This window comes from Clinocottus analis, unplaced genomic scaffold (genome assembly GCF_023055335.1).
Source record: "Clinocottus analis isolate CAN_PGR_092001 unplaced genomic scaffold, fCliAna1.0.p SCAF_18, whole genome shotgun sequence".
In the NCBI taxonomy this organism is placed as follows: Eukaryota; Metazoa; Chordata; class Actinopteri; order Perciformes; family Cottidae; genus Clinocottus; species Clinocottus analis.
In genome coordinates this window covers 7,633,195-7,656,473 of record NW_027175909.1, presented here as the reverse complement: position 1 = coordinate 7,656,473, position 23,279 = coordinate 7,633,195, and the positions used below count along the sequence as shown (strand labels likewise).

At 42.0% G+C, this 23,279-nt stretch overlaps 1 protein-coding gene across 3 annotated transcripts in view; it reads right to left on the bottom strand.

Moving 5' to 3' along the window:
- The window catches only part of LOC137788816 (trichohyalin-like), an 88,064-nt gene that overhangs the window by 7,861 nt on the left and 56,924 nt on the right, over positions 1-23,279 (bottom strand). For all 3 annotated transcript variants that reach the window (XM_068581925.1, XM_068581927.1, XM_068581926.1), the window contains 10 exons: positions 22,591-22,692; positions 22,255-22,331; positions 21,813-21,945; positions 20,541-20,778; positions 14,701-14,785; positions 12,088-12,190; positions 2,671-2,780; positions 2,351-2,425; positions 1,133-1,226; positions 990-1,030 (listed from right to left, as the gene is read on the bottom strand). In XM_068581925.1, the coding sequence (XP_068438026.1) occupies positions 990-1,030; positions 1,133-1,226; positions 2,351-2,425; positions 2,671-2,780; positions 12,088-12,190; positions 14,701-14,785; positions 20,541-20,778; positions 21,813-21,945; positions 22,255-22,331; positions 22,591-22,692 (1,058 nt within the window). The remainder of the gene's footprint in view (positions 1-989; positions 1,031-1,132; positions 1,227-2,350; positions 2,426-2,670; positions 2,781-12,087; positions 12,191-14,700; positions 14,786-20,540; positions 20,779-21,812; positions 21,946-22,254; positions 22,332-22,590; positions 22,693-23,279) is intronic.

The following is a 23,279-nucleotide window of genomic DNA, read 5'->3' as shown; positions in this document are numbered from 1 at the left end:
GACAGAATAAAACGAGAGAATAGATGGGGAGACACTATGGAAGAGGCTTTCATTCACTGTTTTTATCTCATTCCATGTTATTATATTCGCTCAATCAAAACCCCTCTTATGCATAGATCTATATGAACTGCCTCTCTTGCGCTGGCCCCCTCTCTCGCTCATTCGCAATTATGAGGGAAAGACAAAGAAAAGCGATTCATCTTTCTGTCGTGGCCCCTTAATGATATCATTAAAATGACTGACAGCTTTGAATAGCAATGGAAACCTACTCCAGTCAAAACAAATCTGATCCGTTTTGGAAACAGAGCCTGGTGGTTCGTTAGGGGAGGGGTGCAACATGAGCGTGTGCATGTGTGTAAAACGGGGTGAGGCGGGGGGTTGTTAATGAGGGAGACCTCAGGGGGTCACACTGGGAGTATGGGGAGTACTGCTGCAGGCAGGTGCCCCCAAAAACACCCTCTCCCACACGAAAAACACCCTCCTTCTCTCACATCCATCCCACACCTAATCCCATCTGCGCCACGTTCCTTTTAATTGCCTTAATGAACATAACAAATATATCTCCTCTCTTTTGATGAATGCTATTTGACAGCCATGGGGGTGGCAAGCAGGAGAGGATGGGCCCTTGATTGGAGTGTAATCATTGTTAAAGGCCCAGCATGAATAACGTATTCGCATTGACGAAGAGACACGCGCAGACACAAACATACACACACACACACACACACACACACACACACACACAGGGAAACACAGGTGGCTAGGCCCACAGGGTGTTTCATTCACAACTTGGCACTCCTGCTGTTATTACCATCATCAGCTTTGTTCAGGCTAGATTGTGTGTGAAGGTGAAGGAGCGAAACACGGTGGGCAACGCAATTGTTGGATGTGAATGCTAAACTCTGATCAGCTGGTGGATGCACACAAATGTATGCACTTATATAGACACGCACACGCCACACACACGCACGCACGCACACACGACTCACGTTCTCTCTTCTTGCGGGATGCCCAGGTTTCGGATCCAGGCCTGCAAACAATTACAAAATGAAAAACAAACCTGTTTTTGATAGACTCCCTTTACTCTCTCCCTACTTGTAGTTCATTGCTCTTCCACTTTGCACTTGTTCACCTTGAAGCGTTCCATGTCTCTCGACTTCTCATCCCCCACTTCTTTCAGTTGCTTTACCTCCGCCTTCAATGTGTCATTAGAGTCTTGAAGATGTCTGACGAAGCCAGGGAGATGCAGAGACAGAGTTTATCGGAGAAACACACAAAGAGAGGTAGACGCACACACACACACACACAGACAGACACCTATTATCATCAAGAGACGCTTGTTAACATGGGAGACACAATATTCCGCCACGCGATGGTGTCTGTGTTTTTCTGCTTCCAGGAGAGGATTTAACTAGCAGTACAGACATTATTACACAGACAAACACATACAAAAAGCACATATACACAAAGGCACACATTGTGATCCATTATAATGAAATGCTATATATATTTCCGCAGCCATTTATTACTTACCCTTGTGGCTATTTATTTCAGGATTTTGTGATGCCACCGATTTTCAGTATTCAGAACTATTAAAACAAGTTGTAATTCTGATGTTTATTGTAACACTATATTACAAATCAGGAGCATAAAACTGTTGTATTCAACAGCAGATGTAGAAATGTCATGTTTTATTAGGTTCAGGGAGTTGCTGTGTGTAAGTAACAAACATTCTATTGCTCTAACTTCACGTAGCCTGCGTGCTCCTGGTTAAAAAAAGATGTTGAACCAAACAAACACAAAACACACACAAAATCACAAACACACAAACACTATCTTAAGAGCGAGAGGGGAGGGAAGCAGACGGCTGTGGTGCTGCTGGGCGGGGCTGAGGGAGGCACCACAGGGGACTGGGATGATAGGAGACAGCTAGACCGCTTTGATCTCTGGAAAAAAGGAATATGTTCCGCCCGTGCATGTGTGTGCATGTGTGTGCACGTGTGTGCACGTGTGTGCACGTGTGTGCTGATGACGCAGACACGCAGAATGACGGTCAGGTGTGAGCATGTCAGAGGAGCCACCTGAATCACTCCAACACATGCACAGACACACATGTTTGTATATGCACAGTCACACAAAAACCCACACACGCACACACACACTATAATCACGAACTACCCTGTTGGGAATGCTGACCAGACTGCAGGTGCAGCGGTTTGATGTGCTGTTTAACCCGCCCCATCGTTAGCTATCTTTAGTCAACAAACATACTGAACAGGATAGAGACACACACACATACTGAAGTCAAAATGCACTAATTGATAAAGTAGCGTACTTAACACACACTCACTCTTTCTCTTCAGTGACGATGAGCAGCAGCTTGCTCTGGGCCTTCATCTGGGCAGCGAGGCTCTCGTTAGAAGCCCTGAAAGGAGAAGAAAGACTTGTCAATGTTACCGAGTGGAAAACTAAACTATAGCGCCGGCTTTTTATAAGGACATAAACACCCGCCAGTTAAACAGTTTACAACGCGCAAACCCATGAAAAAATACACTGTGCACACACACAGTCAAAGAAAAAGCATGCACGCTACTGGGAATTGAGTTCTTCGACTACAAATGAATTAAAGGAGTCATAAAAAACACATCACAGGGTTAAGTGTGTTCATACTTTTGTTCAGTAATCCAGCGGTTGACATTGGTCATGACCAGCTGGCTCTCATGGCGCATGTTTGCCTTGTCAGTCCGAGTCCCCTCCAGCTCCGACAGGAGGCCGTCCACCTACAATCACAGTCAAACATTACCAAACACAACGCAAGCTACCATGCAGCAATGTTTAAGGATTTGCATAGAGGCTTTTCTTCACATTTCCCTCTAAATGATTATTTTCCTCACTTTAAAAACCACTTGAAACTGGAACATTTACTTCATCATTGTTTGAATGTACTTTAGTTAAATTAGATGTTTACAGTTATAATAATATAACTTTCTTTAATGGGAAATATTAACTTTTAACATTGGCTTTCCGGATATGGAAACTCACTCAACACTACCACTGCAGGTGTAAAATAAAAGAAGGTAAAAAAAAACAAAACATTGATAAGTGGGGCTCTAATAGATGGGATGCAATGACAGGGTGAAAATAAATGTCAAAAATAGAACCTAATGGCAACGCAAGAAAAAAAAAAAAGGTAAATGGAGAATAATGGGAGATGAAAGAGATGGCATTTGCAGACACAGGTATAAATAACAGGGTTAGGTGTTAAGCAGGAACGACGAGGACGGGGGAGAGCGAAAGCAGACTGAGGACGAGATTGGAGAGAAGAGACGGGTGAGGGGTGAAAACAGGGATGGGATGGCACCGGCCAAACTGCTGACTTTTTCATTCTGCTTATCAGTCAAGACCTTTCCAGGCCTAAACTCTTGGGACCCTGACACATTACCCTTATCGCCATGGAAACACCTTGATGTACCATACCATTCCCTCACAAAGACTTGGGAAAACATGAAAATAAAGTTTCCAATATGTGGGCCGTGATTTAAGGATCCAAAAATGTCATATGATTAACCCAAAATGTCGAAACATCAACTGCTGTGGGAGGTAAATAATGTACTGTTTGCATGTGTGTATATCTATGTGTGCGTGTGTGTGTGTGTGTGTTAAATCCCATACGTATACATCAAAATATGTTCCTGTTGATGTTTATCTTGAAAACCCCACAGAGTTAAATGTAACTCAGACAGCTGATCCTACAGATGCCGAGCTGACTGAAAAAAACTGTCTGTGGGAATAATCAAAGAAGTGATTATATATATATATATATATATATATATATATATATATATATATATATATATATATATATATATATATATATATATATACACACACACACATACATACATTTCATCAAATGGCCTTCACTGAAACAGGACAATGTGGTGGATGAGCCAATAAGAGCTGAAGAGTGGAGCACCGTGAAGATGACAAATAAAACCGATGAATTGTGTGTTGTGTTCATAAAGTCTGCTGACTTTGTCTCTGGTTGTTGATCTTGTAATTCTTGGGATTGTGTCAATACAGAAGTCTAACTCCTACAGACCATATCCACATTCACAGCACGATCACAAGGTGAAAGGGAAAATGACATGCTTCTATGTTAAACTCTATCTTAGAGAAGCCTTTCATGCACCACATCAACCCTGGACTACGACAAATAAGTTCATACTTAAGTTCATGCTTAACCAAAAATGTCCAGAATACCAAACCACTATGTGCGTGCCACCAGGCTGGAATGAAGTGGGTCATGAAGGAGCTGACTCTCAGTAAAGTCCAGTTACAGTCAGAAACGTTTGAGTGTGTCTGTGAGGCAACATCCCATTATGTCAAATTAATGTGCGATAATAAAGGTGCAATTCAAGAAGAGAATGATCCTTCAGCAACATAAATGAACAGGATGCTTCATATGTGGCAGGACGTTGTGAAGATGACAGTGACATATACTCAATAATTAAAATTTCATAAGATGATGAAAGATTAGACTTTTAATTTCAATCAGATTAAGGAAGGGCTGCATTTTTTGCGAACGAAGCAATGAAGAAAAATTGAGGTAACGATGAAATTACGCCGAGCAAATCAATTTTGAAGAGTAAACTCAGCCAGGACATCAATTGTAATTGCATTTATTAACAATGGAATACATATTGTGGATACCATTTTTCAATCCGGCTTCACGTAGAGGAAGTTCTGTTGTCGACCAAAAACCACACGCTAATACTCCAATAGTAACTACATACACAGCAATACCAAAACCCGACCATTCAAAAGCTCAAAACGCCACCAAACTCACAATGCACACATGAACATACACACCTTCAGGCACACACTGGCAGGATCTGCGCTGTAATGACAGTAATTACCTGTGCTCCTACATTAACATCTCCCTCCTGGCCGTCTGACTGGCTCGGCTGGTGGAGGGATGTAAATCGCAGCACAAGTCTGATGTTGTGATTAGGACTAAATTACGCACCATCACTCTGTTTCCAGCGGTGTCAAGGGAGGCAGCGAAAGGGTGTGTGAAAAAGAGGGGGAGAGTGTGACAGAGGGAGAGCGGGATGGACATTTAGAGAAAAAAGGCACAAAGGAGGTGCAATTGCAAGCAGGGGGAGGAGTAAAGTAGCATACCTGCTTAACATTTAGATTGGTTTTGTTGCGCAAATATTTTAGCAGATGATGGGGGCTAAAAGGGGCAACAAAATGCATTTGGGACACACTAACCAAGTCGGGCGATACCACTGGTCCTTTCAGGTCTGTGCTAGAGAATATGAGTTCACTACTGCAGTGCTGGTGAAGGATGTGGGATCAGCTGCTGCAACAGGATTTGTCATTTTGATTTGTTTACTCTATCAAAATAAAGCAGGGTTGTCCAGTCCACAGCCCACACTTTTCATTGACAATAGAAACAATATGGACTCAGTGCAATGTTTTCCCTGAACGTATACATCTAAATTAACTTTTATGGCAAACCTCAAAGTCTATCTGCAGACCCCCGCCTCCCCACCCCAAAAAATATTGTCGGGATTTCAGCACTTAATGGATTTTCCATCTTTTCTATTCTACATGGAGCTCTGGTCCAGTATCACGTTGCACATTAGCTGTCCAGGACAAACGTGCATTTTCACTAAAACATACCAAGCTGTCCAAGGTCGTGGGATAAACATAACTCAAAGTTAACTTTTCTTGGTAAAGAGAGGAGAGGGGGAAAAAAAATCAGAAACAGATCGCCTGGTTGTTGCTACCATCACCATCAAACCGCCAGAGCCAAATACGAGCCATTACTCTGTTCCACTCAGCTCATCAGAGCACATCCTCTCATCAAATTAATGAACACATTTATTGTTAAACACGTTTTTATAAAACATTCATTCATTCTGTCTAATTAAAAGACCCAACAGGCCTGACATCACTTAAATATGCATACTTATCACTCACAGGGTCTGAATTAAAGATCTACAGGCGTGTGTGTGTGTCTGTGTGTGTGTGTGTGTGTGTGTGTGTGTGTGTGTATGTGCGCGAGTACACTGTATGTGTGCATGTGCTTGTAAGCTGGCAGGAGAGAATGAGGTTCCCTAAGCAGGTCTTCTCACTCCAGGCTTAATGGTGATAATCATGGCGTGACCCAACATTAAGACCATGTGTGCGTCTGTTTGTGTGTGTCGCACTCTCCCTCATGGTGACGATGATGACATGTTCTCCATTAGACTAGCCAGTGGGCCACAGCAGAGCTAGCATATTAATGATGCTGATGATGGCTTCTTTAATTACCCTGGTCTGCTGCTGCATGGCCTCACTCCTTTCCCAGAGTCCTTTTCATCGCAAACTCTCCTACGCATGCTGCTGGGTTGTTTATATCAATATGGCTGCCATTATTAAGTGGGCCTAGCCTGCACGAGCACACCACCACCAGCCTTGGTAGACAATCCTCCCCCACCAGCTGGAGGAAGTTACCACATCTATCCTGAGCTATTCTAAAATATAGAGGACACTCATGATGTTTGGGGCTGCAGACCGTAATGGGCCAATATTAAACATTTTATTTGCATTTATTTATTTAATATTGCATTCCAATTCATTGTAAAGATGTTGTTTGAAAAAAATATTTGTAAATGTTTTTGTCTAAATTTATCAAAGGACGGTGAGGCCTTGTTTGGTTATTTACTGAATCCAGTGATCGTGTCAGCAGTCATATCCTTCCAACAATACCAAACCTAGTAACGCAATTCTGGATTAGATTAAATTAGCCCGTTTTTGAGGTTGCAGCAGGGTTACTGGGAGAAAAGATGTAAATATTATTGTGCAGCATTGAGGACTGCGGTATTTGTTGGTAACCTCCTCCAAAGGAAAGCTATGAATGAGTCCTGGATGTGAGGGATTCCCATTCAGAAGACGGTCCGATGTTTAGTTGTCCAGGTGACCATCCTGCAACAGTGCTTCGACAGCAGCAGCACAAAAGAACAATTTGAGCTTTTTATTGTTGCTGCATTGTTTAGTGATGAGCTGATGCAGCAAGAGTTTAGGAAAACACTACCAGCCCACGTTGTTATTTTTTCTGCACCTTAATAAAATGTTGGAAAATATAATACTGTAGAGGTGGGGAGGCATTTATTTATTATTTTCCACTACATGATTGATTTGTAGGAAACAATTTCTGCAAACACACTCAAAACTCTCATTTTAAAGGCCCTCAGTTCACTTTACAGTGAAGGAGGCCGAAACTCAGCAATGCTGGGTTATCAGTGAGCGTCATACTATGTTCTCCCAGAGAACCGCTTTGGAATTTACTAAAACATTTTTATGTTAATAAACATGTACATTTTATTAGTAGCGCTGTAGACTGAGAATGAATATTTGAAGTCCTTTTTGGTGATATTACATACCTCTTTTGGAGTCTGTGAAAAGCATTTTAGTGGAGTTAACCTTGCAGCTAAAGTGAGATTATTAAATCTTGGCCTTGAGTAATAGCTTTCAGCAATCTTACTTACTTTTTAAAAATTAGAAGCTGGTGTAAAAGTGGCAAGTGCATTTTGGTAAGACTCACCAGACAAGCTTCCTTTACCAAATTCTCAAACACAGATATACAAAAGAGAAGAGTGAACTCTGACTGAGTGATAGAACGGAGAGAACAAAAGGGTCAAGTCATTTTATTTTGAAGAATCCATCTCTATAACTAAAGTAAACATAATCTAAGAAGGAGAGAAGTTTGTTCAAAGCTCAGATTGTATATTGACAATTGAAGGGGTGATCGAAAATAGTTTGTTTTGTCGCCAATATTAAAGAACCTACTTCCTATGAGAGCCAAATCTGTTCTTCATATGCCTGCTCACCCAAAAATGTAGTTGTAACGCGATGGATAGGGCTGTATCAAATGTTTTCAAATGAAGCTTTGAATGTCCGTCCTCATTGTTTTGATGTCATTACCATCAAAAAGAACACAATTAGGAATAGTATGACCGTGTTGTGGTGGTGACATTATTGATTGTTGCTAGACGTTAGTCGTCAGGTCCATGCTTCACTGCTGCAAGAGGAAGTTTTTAGTCGTAGAGAAAGTGTTTGTTTTTTTTTTTTCTGAAAAGCTAAACGCTAACAAAATGCGTATGGATTGAAGCATAACATTAATTATGTAACGATTACATCAATCTTATTTAATAAATGTTGGCTTTTGGAGCACCGTATCGCTCGCTGTGTGTGTGTGTGTGTGTGTGTGTGTGTGTGTGTGTGTGTGTGTGTGTGTGTGAAAGAGTGATGGATAGAGGGGAAGAGAAGGTGGACAAGTGCACACAATCGCTCTGTATTTTATGAATAATAATTTTAATGTCAGTGTTATGAACAAAGCTTTGAACTATTTGATGCAGCACTAGTTTTGGACATGAAGAGATGGAGCGGCTCAGCACAGACATGTAGACTTTTAGATGGAAGTCATTGTTTAAATAGAGGGCACATTGCTATTCAATTGATTTCATGTTCAGATTTAGGTAAATTAAATGCTCACACTTTTATGAATGTATTCACACACTGTATTGCCTCCAAAAAGCTTCTTTCAAAAGGTGGACAACAGACGCTGAGCCACGCTGCTGCCCTCTGGCAATCCTGAACACCCAATTGGATGATATGAAAACAGAAACCATTGCTCTAAACACCTTCAAATATCTATGCACATATCCCATTCTTTTCTCTCTTCCTCTTCTTTCGCTAAATGTAAATCACCATGCGCCTTGTGGACTTTTGCATACAGTGACTTTGAGGTGGAGAGAGAGAGAGAGAGAGAGAGAGAGAGAGAGAGAGAGAGAGAGAGAGAGAGAGAGAGAGAGAGTGACAGCTAAGAGGGACACGGAAAGTTAAAATGAGACAACACAAGAACCATAGCACCCGTGTCTGCTCGACTGTCCATCCCATCCCACAGATGAATTACACGACTGTCGCTTAATGAGCTGTGTTTGAGGGTGATGGGACACACGGACACGCATGCACACACGCATCGAACAAATACAAAGGCCATTCCATGGTTAAACAGTCAGACAATTGGACCACTTCTTTTTATTCATCAACTAAACAAATGAGCTTCATTTGTCTGTCCTCATTTCTCCATCATCTAACCTGTGTGTCGTCGTGTACGTGTTTGTGTGTGTGTGTGTGTGTGTGTAACAACGGTGATCTAGTGTGGGTCATTTTAAGCTAATTAAGCCAGACTTAGGGCTTCCATCAGGCTTAATGAGTGAGATCAGTGACCAGATGAGAGCGTTCCAGAGACCAACTCTCTCGAGCGTCAAGAAAATGAAAATACTGCATACTCGTGATTGCAAAGTTCTCTTCCACAGCCACATTTCAAATAGAAACAATTGTGTCTGTGATTGACACCTGCAAGTGTGTCAAAAATGATTAGATGACTGCAACGTTGGGAAGCTAAATCACTGTCTATCAGCGCTGGAGTGGTGAAGAAAATGGAGGAAAAATGGATCAAATTACGTTTCGCTTTGTCAACCTCCATGTGCAGAATAAAACATCTTCTTGTGATTCAGTGTGTATACTGAAGCAGCGACCAGGCTCGTTTGTCTAATCACTAGGCAGGCACCCCATTGACTAGGAATGATTAAACTGTCTAATTGTATTTATATAGGATGACATCAATAGTTGTAAAAAGTTCATGGGAATGAAAACATGCTCATAAACTTTGCTATCTGAAAACTTCTCTAGAAATCCTCATTAATATGTTTTAAATCGTTTACTCCATGCTAAGAGAAGTTGAGGTAAACACACTAATGACTGTGATTGTGTGTGTGTGTGTGTGTGTGTGTGTGTGTGTATGTGTCGGAGAGAGAGTAAGGAAGAGGGAAAGGGAGAGAGGTCTGATCTGATCAGTCACAAAAACACGCCTCATGTTTACCACAACTCGTATTTGAACTGGACTCATGCAGAGGGACAGGATCAAGTGAAGTCAGTGTGTGTGTTTGTGTGCGTGTGTGTGTACCCGTGCATGCTGAGCGGCAAACATGCAAGCACACCATTGACTGGCAGATAACATGCAAATCCCTTTCTTCATATCAGAAGAGAAACATTAAACAAACCTGGAAAACACAAACAAAACTTTGCATGTAACACACATACAACAACACAGAGAGAGAGAGAGAGAGAGAGAGAGAGAGAGAGAGAGAGAGAGAGAGAGAGAGAGAGAGAGAGAGAGAGAGAGAGAGAGAGAGAGAGAGAGAGAGAGACAGGCTATCTGAGGTTCAGCTACTGTGCACTGAGGCAATTTGTAATATAGATTTCCTCTATAGGCCACTGTAGTGTACCATTTACCATTTCAAACCCTTTGATTTTTTTCACCAGCGGATAATTCATCTTCTGCTGGTCAATAACAGAGATTGAGACCTAATGAAGGAGTCATAGTCAGAAGGGCCATCACGCTGGTGTTTAAACAATGTTTGGAGTCAAATTCATTGAAAAGCACATCTGTTGGTGAAATGATGGAAGACAGTGAGAACATAAAGGGGAAGTGTAGGAGGTTCTGTATGAGTGAAGGAGCACGCTAGAGAAGACACATATTCAAAGACATGCAGATACGTGTACACACACACACACACAAACAGTTTACTACAAATGAAAGAGTAAACTAAAAAAGTACACGCAAGTAGAGTGCAGATCTCAGCCAGTTGGGTCTCCATCTTCCCTACCAAACACAAATGATTGTTTAAAAAAAAGGTTGTATTACGACAAACTTGAAGTTAATGAAGTGAATCAGTGGAGTAAAGAGGAGTGAGGGTCATACAGTTTTATACTGTATGAGGCCGATGGGTCCAGTAGTTCATGAGATTATATGCAGACAGACAAACACACACACACACACACACACACACACACACACACACACACACAAGCAAACAAAGATCCGTCCCAGGCGTAAATCAAACTGAAGCCAGAGTGGAAGCCTGCGAGTCTCTCAGCAGTCACACAGCTAAGGCCGACATGAAAGGATTTTTAACAGTTGAGAAATAGATGAAGAACTCTTCACAAGCACCGGCTCGGCTACCGACTGACCGATCATCTGGCCTAAGTCAGTGTCTTACCGGCCCTGGGCAATCACTATTGTCACACCCTGGTGCACTAATTCTAAGAGAGAAAAGAAAGGAGAGCGATGCTATGTAGGTTGCATTATTCACAAGGACGCAGTGGACGAAAGAGTGAGGTGAGCAAGAGCGAGTGAAAGGGAGAGACCGGGAAACCGTCTGGAAGACAGGGTGAGAAAAGAGGCAAAGAGAAAAAAGGAAAGGAGTAACTATTAGAACGAAATGCAAAAATCAAGATCCAAGAGAGCACGACTGTGCACAGGAGCTTAGGATGGAATTCAAAGTTTGTCGAATCTAAATGAACATCAGTTCCCCGTCCTGGCTTTACCCTTAATTATCCATTCTGCCTTTGTACAGCGGCGGCTCAGCTCTGACAACTGCTCTCCCCTGAGACGCCCTCCCCCTTCGCTCCCAGCCAGAACATTAGGGAATATCAGGGAATATTACACCCAGGAATTAACGCGCCAAATCACCTTGCCAGGTTTAGGTCCCGCATACACCCCTCCTTCTCTTGGACAAGATAATCCGGGCTCTAGCACCGGATATATGCCACTAATCATCAAAAAGGTACGGGGTGGGAGGGAGGGGGGGGGTGTTTAGGGAGAGAGGAGAGGAGGGAAGGAGAGGAGAGGAAGACCTTGGAGGGCATGGGAGGAGAAGTGAGAAGAGAAAACCTTCACATATATTAGTGTATTAGTATTAGTATACCCGTTTACGTAGTACAGTAGACCCCCCTTCAGATGAAGGTAGGGTCACCGACGACAATCAATACGCTGCTGGCCAGGAGGATTAGATGATTACATTTAAGTGATGCTAAGTGGTACAATTGGTCCAGCTTTCTGTGAGTATCTTCGAATGGTTCTGCTGACAAACACCTCACCTGCGCTGCGCTGTGCTCCATGCCAATTCAAACAAAGTCATTATTTGCAGAAGCTGTGTCACTGCGGTCTGGTGTGCATGTGTTCACCTGTTCCTGCTTCTCTCGCTCTGCCCGGAGTTTGTGATCGACGGCCTGCTGCAGATTCCTCCTGAGCTCTGACACTTCTGTGTCCAGCCTCACGGCCACTAACCTGCACACACAAACACAACAATTACATGGACCACGATACTAGAATAAGGTAGATTAATACCAAACAAATCACTATTTTTTTTTTTTCAACATTTAAATATTTTCACTTCATTATTACAATAAACCAATCCGAAAGGCAAACACATTTTAATTATTTTATTCAACATGAAATTTGTCCAAAATCAAGATCTCTGCGAGTGTTTAAACAGCCCTAGTAAGTATGAGTGTGTGTGTATGTGTGTGTGTGTGTGTGTGTGTGTGTGTGCGTGCGTGTGTGTGTGTGTGTGTGGCAGCCGAGCTAAGGGAATGTGAAGGGGATCAATATGAGGGGGTCTATTCCTGCCACGCAACTGTGCGTCTGTGTGTATGTGAGTCAGTTAGTGTCTGCAAGTGTGTGTGTACACGTGTGCGAGCAAGTTTGTGTGTGCCAGCTGCCCTGGCTACAGCGAGATCAATACGACAAATGATTACCATTTCCACAAACCTCCCTCCACAGCTTCGCTTCGGCCGCTCAGCGAGCCTCAACACCCCCACCAACCTTCTACACACACACGCACACACACACACACACACGCACACGCACACACACTCACCGAAACAAACCAGCCCCACTCTTGACCCAAAGCTCAAAAAGCAAATGAAATTTAATATTACAAATGTTTTGGCTTTCTACAAGCAAAAGTTTTGGGACAGTTAACTAAACGTAGTGTATTATAGATTTTACAGTTAAAGAAAAAATAAGAATGACTATGCAGTGAAAGACCACAAAGTCAGTGTTTGACCATTATTTTACTGGTATTTGTGTTAAATTGACACAATAAATAATGTACAGTTCAATATCTAGCCCTCTGTCTTTGTTTGTTATTTTTTTCTGTTAATGATTTAGGCTATTGACTAGCAAAACCTTGACCTATCACAAGTTACTAGATTCTACTTGTTTTAAGGCCGCAACTATCAATTGTTTTTATTATTGGTAAATGTGCTGATCGTTTTCTCTGTCGATAAATTAATCACTCCAGAAAAACGTGAAAACTGTCTATCACATTTTCCCAGAACTCAAAGTGATTTGTCTAAATAACATATTTTGTCCAACCCGTAGTCCAAAAAGGTCCCGAAGGTATTTCCATTTAGTTTCAAGGGAAAACCTTCACATTTCAGAAGCTGGGTAGTAAAATATTTGGCATAAACTTAAATGATTTATCAAAATTGTTGCCAATTCATTTTAATTTGGCTTAATCAATCAACTATTTGGCAAATCATTTCAGCTTAAATTTGAGGTATTTTCAAGTAAAAAAAAAAGCTCAGTTTAAAGTCAGTAAAGTCAGTACAGTATTCATCATGTGATGATTCAAGAAAGTCAATCAATATCAGCTTTGAGGCTACACCCAGCAAAAGCTTGGGAATTTTAATTAACTATCTTTTCACATCAATAAATATATATTTACATCTATTTACTTACTAGAATGTATCATACTCAATTTTAGTTGACGGTTTGTGTCTCAATATTTAAATTAATTTACTACATGTTTCAGCACTGAACTTAAAACTAATAGAGTAACTCAGCGCTAGTAAAAGCGAAGGCAGAGCGGCCCAAACAGCGAGAGAAATGCCTGATAGAGTGGCCCATGGAGAGAACACAGGATAGGATGAACAGAGTGGAAAAGGGAAAGGAAAGGAAGAGAGGAGGCATCCTGTGGAGAAAGGAGGGGATTTCCCACAGCACAGATGGAAGCCATTAGCATGGTGTTGTTGCTTAAAAACCTTTCATGTCTTTGCAGTTATTAGATAATACTGGGTTAACGGTAAACAGCATGATTCCGCAAATGGATATAATATGCAGACACAGCGATTGTTTTACCATTCACTACCTACAATTGGTTTAAATGTAATAAAACGCAATAATTCATAATGTAACCTATAAAGTCTCCATGCAGAGTTTGAAATTGTCGGGTTGAAGATAAAAATGTTCCATGGCTCAACTTAACCATGAAACTCCCCATAGGAGGCCGCTGCAGTCAGGTCATGTCGGAGCCAAAGCCACAACCGCAAATATGTGCGCACAAACAGACGCACACAAACACACACTCCACTGGGTGATACATGCTCGCTGATGTCATCACCGCAGCTCTGGTGACACACAGGGGTCAACCGGGGGTCTCGCCTCTGAACTCTGAACTCCACGACCCAACAGCTGCTTACCCACCGCCTCCCATCAATACACGTTTAGATTTTTGTTGGACTCACTCGGGAACAGAAGTTCATTTTCCGCTGGGATATCCATATCTTCAGAAATAATAAAAAGTTAGGCCTTTTTCTTTGAAGACTCTCTTAAACAATGCACGTATTTAGAGCTTAGGGCGGTTCTGTTCAACACATGTTCAGTTATACAGCCTACTGTACGCCGCATGCGAAAAAGCTAAATGTTTTTGATTACTGAGTTTACACAGGGGACTATGGGAAATAGGATAAGAGAGGAAGCTTCTTTCCCTCACTCCCTCTTTCCCGTTTTACCTTATTTTCTCCTCCGCTAGCTTTCCCTCATTCAGGCACCCCTCCATCCGCCTCGCCTCCTCTGCACGGGCTGCCAACTCCTCCACTGAGCAGGAGAGAGAGAGGAAAGACAGGGGCAGAAAAGTGTGAGGTAAAGAGCAACAGTTCACTTTAGCGGCTGTTGGTTTGGATTTATTAAAGCGTATTCAAATTGCAATATGAAAGAAAGAATATAGATTCTAATCGAGATATTATATTGTCGGACGTTCACTTATTTAAGGAAAGAAATATGGAACAAAAGAGGTAGAACGTGTATTGATATTTATATATTTATATTTATTTACAGTACCTGACATGCACCAGCAGACCGAGGTTGAAAGAATGATTGACAAAAGTCGAATACACAGAGGTAATTATTGATTCTCGCCAAGTTCAGCATGAAAATATGAGCTGCGAGCCGCCGTCAAAGCAAAACGAACTCCACCACAGACGCAGCGCTGAACGCCTTTCAGAGGCAGAGACGATAGAAGTGAAAGTATCGCACCGCTCGCACTTGGACGAGGAGGCAGCCCTTTTGTTGAGACGGAAAAGAGCGCTCCCCGACTCCGTCAATAGATGGCACTCTTTACCTTGAGCAAGCCGCGAGAGCACACACTCCTGACTGCATCCCTTCAATCACATTCCCTTTTCCGCCGTCCCCTCTGTCTACATGCAATAAAACCCCATTGTCCTACACTTAGTAGTTTAGCACATTGAGCGGTTCCTTGGTTAGCTTTGCTTATGCTTATGCAGGCCCTTTTTAGTTTGAATTTAAAATTTAGGATTTGACCCCCCGCCCCCACCTCCCCGCTTTTCTTTTGTTCTTTATGCCGTTTTGTGAGTCAATGTTTCTTCATAGCTCTTAAAGCCTTTTCACTACATTCAGTATTCATTGAATATAACATAAACTGTCAGCCATCGGTGGTCAAGGCTAGTGAATATTGAGGAGGTGTGTGCGCTGAATATGTAGAAGTGCCCTCCTGAGTGTGTGTGTGTGTGTGTGTGTGTGTGTGTTGAATATTTGCAGGACGGACCTTGACTTTGTGGGTGTGCATGTGTATTTGAGTGTGTGAAATAGAAATAGAGAAACGTTTCGAGTATTGATGCTTTTGGGGCCACGCACCACACTGTGACGGTGTTGGTGGGACAGACTGAACAGGGAGAAGCTAAAACCAATACCAGAACAGAGGAAAAAGAGAAAAGAAAATCTACATTTAATAAAGCCATGATTCATTTATGATTTTGCAGCATCCAAACTGTTTAAACTAAAGCGCGAGGAAAATTGAAGCTGCAACTGGAATCGCTAAATATTTAATGATGCAAAAACACTCTTATTTGTGTGTGCATGCGTCTACCTTGGCTATTTCACTAACTCTCAAGGTGAAAGTTTGTTCTGAATCTCAATAATCAATACAGCAGGGATATGAAAACTCGAGTGCGAGATCAAATTCAAAATCAAAGCATTAGTTTCGAGGTGACCTCCGTGACACCAGTGGAGGCCACAGAGAGAGCAATTAGCTGCATAGATTGACCATTTATATAAGTGCTCCTATTTCACCCAAACACACACACACACACACACACACACACACACACACACACACACAGACAACTTTCTATATAAAAATAATTAAGACATATGAAAACACACAAAAGTAGGAAGCAGCAAACATACAGACATACAGCAGGTGTTTAAATAAGACGTGTGGTATATTTAGCTTAGTTTGATGACCAAATGATGCCAAAATGTCCCACATTAAAAAAGGATCCGCAGAGGATTGTGAATTTGAACAATCAATTCTTCTTAATAGCTTAAAATAGATGCTGCGTTTTCACTGCGTGGTGCGGCACGGCTTTACTTAACTAATTCTCTTTTTGTTTTTTCATGAGCAAAGATTGTGGATGGTACTTTTTTTGGTGCCACCTCTATCCAAGTTTTAAGTCAGCGGAGCCGATGTGAGAACACTGACTGGTCAGTGAAAACTGTCACTTGCACAAAACTCGCCATTTTTGATAAGCCAAGCTACTGTCAATACTGACGGCACTTTAATTTGTATTCACACTCTCTCAGATTTTTTTAATGCCAGGCTGCAAAACTACACCGTGCGCTATGCCATACATTTGGTGGATTTGATTCCTCAGGTTGGTTGCCAACTGAAGGATTCAGCGGATGTTGCGTTGTAAATGATGTCAGGGAGTTTCATAGCGATCAGGTGAGAATCGGGCCTACGCTGAGTGGGTACTATCGGCAGTGGAATACGAAATAGAGGGAAGGACCTGTAACCAGGAGTGAGTCAAGTCGAGCCGAACCACGCAGTGGAAATGAGACATAAGATCTTGGGTCTCTTACTTTCTCGACCCTTTTATACTGGCTTCACAACTTAAGGTATGACATTAGTTCATAATCTAATCCCTCCTTCTCAATGCCTTCATAAGAGCTTTGAAGCCCATCATACAGCATCAGTTTATAATCACAGATCTGCAGTCAGATTACCCCGCTCTCGTAGCTAACCTTTAACATGAGAGGGACGAGAACCCCGCTAACCCTGAATCAGCGGTTGGAGCTGGGCCGGGCCCTGCCCGGCCCTCATAAAAGCTTCATAAGGGCTTCCTTTGGCTTTGTTGGGGGATTCGTAGCGGGCTAAGGTGCTCCCGAGAGACGTCCCAAAGCCTCCCAAGACTCACTCCCTCTCTTTCTGAAGTTTCATGGGCTTGCAACACTGCTTTTGGGTATAAGCCAAAAGGTGCAGGCGCACAGCCGCACACAGTCATGCACACAAATACACCACGAGAAGAAAAAAAAAAAGAAATCATATGCACACAACAGTGAACACTAACAAAGACAAAGAGCAACACACACACACGTACAATCTCAAACTCACACACAAATTCACCCCAACACACTCCCCTCTTGCTCTCTCCTCTCGCTTTATTTACAATCCTCTGGCAGCGGTACAAGGGCCTGGGGCTATAACACACGGCACCTAATGCTCAAACTGCCAGGTAATCTCATGTCTGACATCCCCCTTTGATAGAAACTGATCAATAGACTCTTGTAAAGGAGTCATTTTCTCTGATGTTTCTTCCAACCACTTCTCTCTATCGCTATCTCTCTCCCCTTCTCTCTCTCTCTCTCTTTCCCCACTTCTCTTTTATTAGCCATACATTCATAATTCATATTTTAGCGGGGCCAAGTTTGCTCACAGACAAAAGGGGGGCTTCTTTGTGTAATAAAGAACAATGGTGGTGAAATGATGGGGAGAAATGCCGGTGTTTGCTGCTGGTTCCGGTGAACAACAGTTTTGGGGATCGATAGAGTGTGAAATGGGATTATAGCTAGTAATAGAGGTGAATTGGAGGAGAGAGGCATGTGCACGTGTGCGTCCAGGGATCCAGATTGGATAGCGGCACACACACACACACACACACATGCACGCGCACACACACGCAGACTTGCACACACACATGCACACAATAATGATTTCATCATCTTTAGGCAGATGCACATCAGCAGCACAGAGGGGTGGTAATATCACATTTCTGTTTTTGTGGAAGTGTGGAAATATGGATATTGTGTTTTTGTTTATGCTGTTATTTCATTTGTGGTCACACAGCATCACATTTATTTCACATTACAGCTAGCCTTACAACACATCTTATTTAAGATGGAAGATGACTCCATCAGCCATATTTAAATATTTTAAACATCCATCCTAACTTGATTTTCACAGGAATATCGTATATGAAAAATAAAATGTCCAAAACAGTAAACCAGCCATTTAGATCATAAGGCATGCTGTTTTCTGTGAATCTGATTAATAACACAATCTTGGTTACACAACTTTTCTATTTGTTGTCTGAACACATTTTTTAAAAAATCACGCCATAAATCAGTTCAAATGAGCCACAAATACTGTAAACGCAACACATGTTTGGTACACACACTGGCGGTCTCTCGGCTCAGTGTAGTTTAGTGTTGTGTAAATTTACTCGCTGGGCTGACTATTTTGCAAGAAACATGATATCTACAGAAGTGGGAAAATGCATGCAGTCAAAGAGTGACGTTTAATTTGACACATACAGTCATGTGCCAGGTCTGAGGACTTTTTTCTCTAGTTTTTAATCACCCTCTTCTTTCCTGTCTCTCTTGCCACAGTCTGATTGAATCCAGCTGCCTTCAGCTGCTTCAATCTCATCCATATGACACTTCTCTGGTTCCCAACTCATCCTCCCATTCACCGTTTCTTTTCGCCCCGTGGACATCCCCTCTAGCTGGCCACAGAGACCTTTTATTATAATATCCATCACATCCCAATGGCAGTACAGCAATGTGCACGGCCAGTGAAACATAGGAGTCATGTAACATGTTACCTGTCTCACGGCACCAAACAACTTCACAAGTAAAAATAAACCGTAGCGTCCATTAAAACATGTTCATTCTAAATGAATGGAATCATCTGCTGTAAAAATACATTTCACAGCATACCAAAAGAATAGAGACAAATATCTGGATATCCATTATAATAAAAGTAAGTACTGACATATGTGGTTTTGGTTGAAATTGACTGTGGCCTACTGCCTCTTTTTTCTCATTATTTTTTTTTATTTGCCTTTTTGTGTTTGTACACAGTCTAACAATCTGTATTCCAAACTGTTCACCTCTATCCTATACCAGATCTACTGTTAACATTCATCTCCAATCAAGATGTTGTTTTATAATACAGAAAGAACCTCAATAAGGGCCCCATTTTTATTAAAAAAACGCCTTTTGTCCACAACAGTAATTTCTCAAGCTGACTCCTCACCCAGTCTATTCAGGCCGCTGCTATATCCATATAAACAATGCCCCCTTTGTTAAAATAATGCACCTTTATTCTTCTTAAGTCATTAAATAGGCTCTACGTTGCTGGATTGTATTTGCGAAAGGTAAAAGCGGAATAATATGTGGTTTTGTGTGGAGCGTAGAGTTGAGGGAATGGGTTTTGATCACAGACAAAGGCCAAGCTACACAGCGTTGTCCTTCTGGCTCTATCTTGTTAATGAGCAGTGTTCACCAAGCAAGCCAGCCACTCTCTGCCACGGAGAAAGACCTCAGATTCATCTCTCTACGGACAATAGGTGAGCGTGTGTGTGTGTATTTGTACCTCGGAGAGAAAGTGTGTATGTGCTAATTAAAGCAGTGGGAGTTGGGAGAAATGGCTGTGTGTGTGTGTGTGTGTGTGTGTGTGTGTGTGTGTGAGGTGTTTGCCTGGCGTGACCGTGGATGTGTACGTTAATTCTTAATGAGACATTTCTGTGCCCAGTGAGACCCAGACATCACCATTCCTCCACTGCCACACTAGTACAAAGGCCACCATCGCGCACACACACACGCACACACAAACTAGATCATTACCATACCGCCAAAGCAGTGTGCCATTAAATCAAACCTCTATCTACAATGGGTGTGTGTGTGTGTGCGTGTGTCTGTCTGTGTGCGCGTGTCTGTCTGTGTGTGTGTGTGTGTGTGTGTGTGTGTGTGTGTGTGTGTCTGAGTTACCACTGCGTGCAGACAGCTCGCAACCAAATCACCAAATCGCTATACGACTGCTGGCTAATTTGAGCTAACTGATTGAGTTAACAGCAGTGAGGCTGGTTCAAAACAAAAGATGGGGAACACTGCAAAGCTTCTCCACCACTTTCTCAATTTTGTAGGACTAAATGCGGGTAAATTTAAAAATAAAGGATTTGGTAAAAACTATACGTGCACAATATGTTTGATGGATAAAGGGACAGATGGATGGATGAAAGGAGTTACCGATTGATTATTGACTGATTGCTACCTGTCACTTGCAGATTGCAGCGCAGCTCCTCCAGCTCTTGACTCAACCGCCTGACGCGACTGCTCAGACTCTGTTTCTCTCTGATGGCACTCCTCATTTTCTCCTCCCCCTTCAGTAAGCCTTCCTGAAGTCTCTGCACCTCTGCTCTCTGTGCATCCACCTCGCTGCTCCGTCTCGCCGCCTCTCGTCTGGCCTCCTTCAGCTCCTCCTCTGACTGTCTGAGAAGTGCCACATGTACCTGCAGCATAAGTAAGGGCCAAGAGTAATAGTGGATAAGTGACTGCTTGGTGTTGTCGGATCAAGCGTCTTGCTAGATTGTGCCCAGAATGCATTTCACACTTCCCATGAAAAGGAGCCAAAAACGTGTGTGAGTGACAACTTATTATTTGATTTTTATTCCCATACGTTTGCTTTTATCCATTGGAAACCTTGACTGAAACATAAAAATGAATAAAGAATATGTGATTTCCTCTGTCATACAGCTAGAGAAACAATGGTGGTGGACATTTCGTAGCGAGCTTCTAACTTGAAAATCATGTCCAATCTGTTTGGCATAGTCAAATCTATTGTGCACACCTTGCTCGTACATGTAAATGTAACCAACCATGACACATTATGTGACATTAGGATGAAGAAATCATGAATAGAAAAAAAAGAGACCTGAAAGCTAGAGGAGAATATAGTACAGTTGTGTGAAAATAAACGTGTGTCCACGCATATGACATTCTTGGTAAGCGTGACAGGTCTATCACTTGTATGTGCCAGAGGACGCACCAATTAATGTGTAAAATCAAATGCTCCCACTTGCACCTCGACTGCACACACACACACACACACACACACACACACACACATGAATGATGTGACTATGACTGCCAGCAGTGTTGGCACTCTGCCAGGCCACAGTCGCCACTTTGAGTAATTTTAATGTTTAGTGTCCCATTGAGCTCTTAATTGGAGTCAATTTCACCAGCCTTGGCACGTTCGGTGCTTTAATTAATGGCGAGGCAATTTGTTTCTGCCAGGCAATCACGGGACAATCACATGAGTGGTTGGTGTGTGGTGCCCATGGAGGTGGGTTGAGTACTTCTCTTTGGGAACTCGAATTGAATCTCCAGCTCCATGTTCGTAGCCTGAGATGCATGCATAGGCAACATTTTAGGACAGTATATGAAGTGACTGTATTCAAAAGAACAGGAGGGGGAAAGGTCAAAATAACACAGCTATCTCTAAATTAGAGGAAAGGTCAGCAGATATGCATTACTTTAATACCTTTTGAGTGTCTGCCAGCTCAAGATTTAAGTGTGTCACTTCCTTTTTCAGATGTATCACTTCCTGTTCCAGCTGTTTGCGATTGCACATGTTTGCAACAAGACTTTGCTTCAGCCCTGCTTTTTGCTGGGCTCTGTGGGGAAGAAAGCAAAGACTGACTGGCCCGTGCAAACTGCTGTCTAAAGAATGAATGAACACAGAGAAAGTACACCAGATAACGGATAAGCATAATTATTAGGAAATGATTTCACTAGAATATAGTGTTCATTAGTATGTGTAGATAATATATAGTGTGCTACTGTGTTCCATTTGGCATGCAGGCTGTTAAGAGAATGAAAGAGGGGAGGGGGCGGAGGCAGATGGGAAGGGCACCAGAGGCGAGACAAGGACAGGAACCGGGATCAGCAGAGGAGAATGAGAGTTTTATAGACTCAGTTATTACTGTCTCTCCAGCTCTGACTTCATCTGAAGAATAGCCTTTTCACACTCCGCGAGGCGCTCAACCTGCTCACTGCAGCGCTGAAACACACACACACACACATGCAGATACACACACTCAAAAATGTGGGTGCTGGAATGTAGCAATGTAATTAATTTGTTGTCAATGTATATCATAAACCAAAAGAATATATGAATATAGGTAGATCTAAAAAAAAAAAAATGTTGTCTTGTTATCTCTGATTGTAACCGTAAGTACAGAATATGTTCTAATAGTTAAGTGCAATGACAATAGGTCCATCTGTAATGCGTAACCTCACAGCACACTGTACTACCATACCTTCTGTAGCGGCTCTCTGTGTCCCAGCAGGCTGAGGTACTCCTCATCACTGTGAGAATGAGTCTGTTGGTAGAGGTGGAGGTCACACTCCAACATCAGTTTCTATGAGTAGGCAGACCAGTGAGATCGCAGAGAGAAAGAAGAGAACATGTTAATATTTCAAAGAAACAAGTTATTTAAATGTTGCTTGTTTTTTGGTGGTCTTTATTATTTATTTATTCTTTATTTGGATCCCCATTAGCTTTCAGAAAGTGAAAAAAAAAACAACAATAAAAGCAATTCAAAAACAGTGTCAATAAAACAAGAAAAGACAAAACAAGCCACATGTAGGGATCAGAAAAATGAGTTGGAATGGCACGACATATGAAACAATACGCCATGATATTTTACAAAGGAAAATAACAGAACATTGTAACAAATGAATAGCAACAAAAACAACAATTGTGGTTGCAGAAATGAGCAAACAGATCAAAAAACGATGGTGATGAAACTACCAAAATGAAAACAACAACTGATTTAAAAAAATAAGTCACAAAAGGAGTTGCATTTTATAAGATTATGAGCATTTTTAGTTAACTAATAAATGCCAATGGCAGTGACAGCAAGTAAATACATCATTATGTATGACACTCATTTGTGAATTGATTCGTTGCATCGCAGAGCACAGAGACACACAGCACAGCTAACAA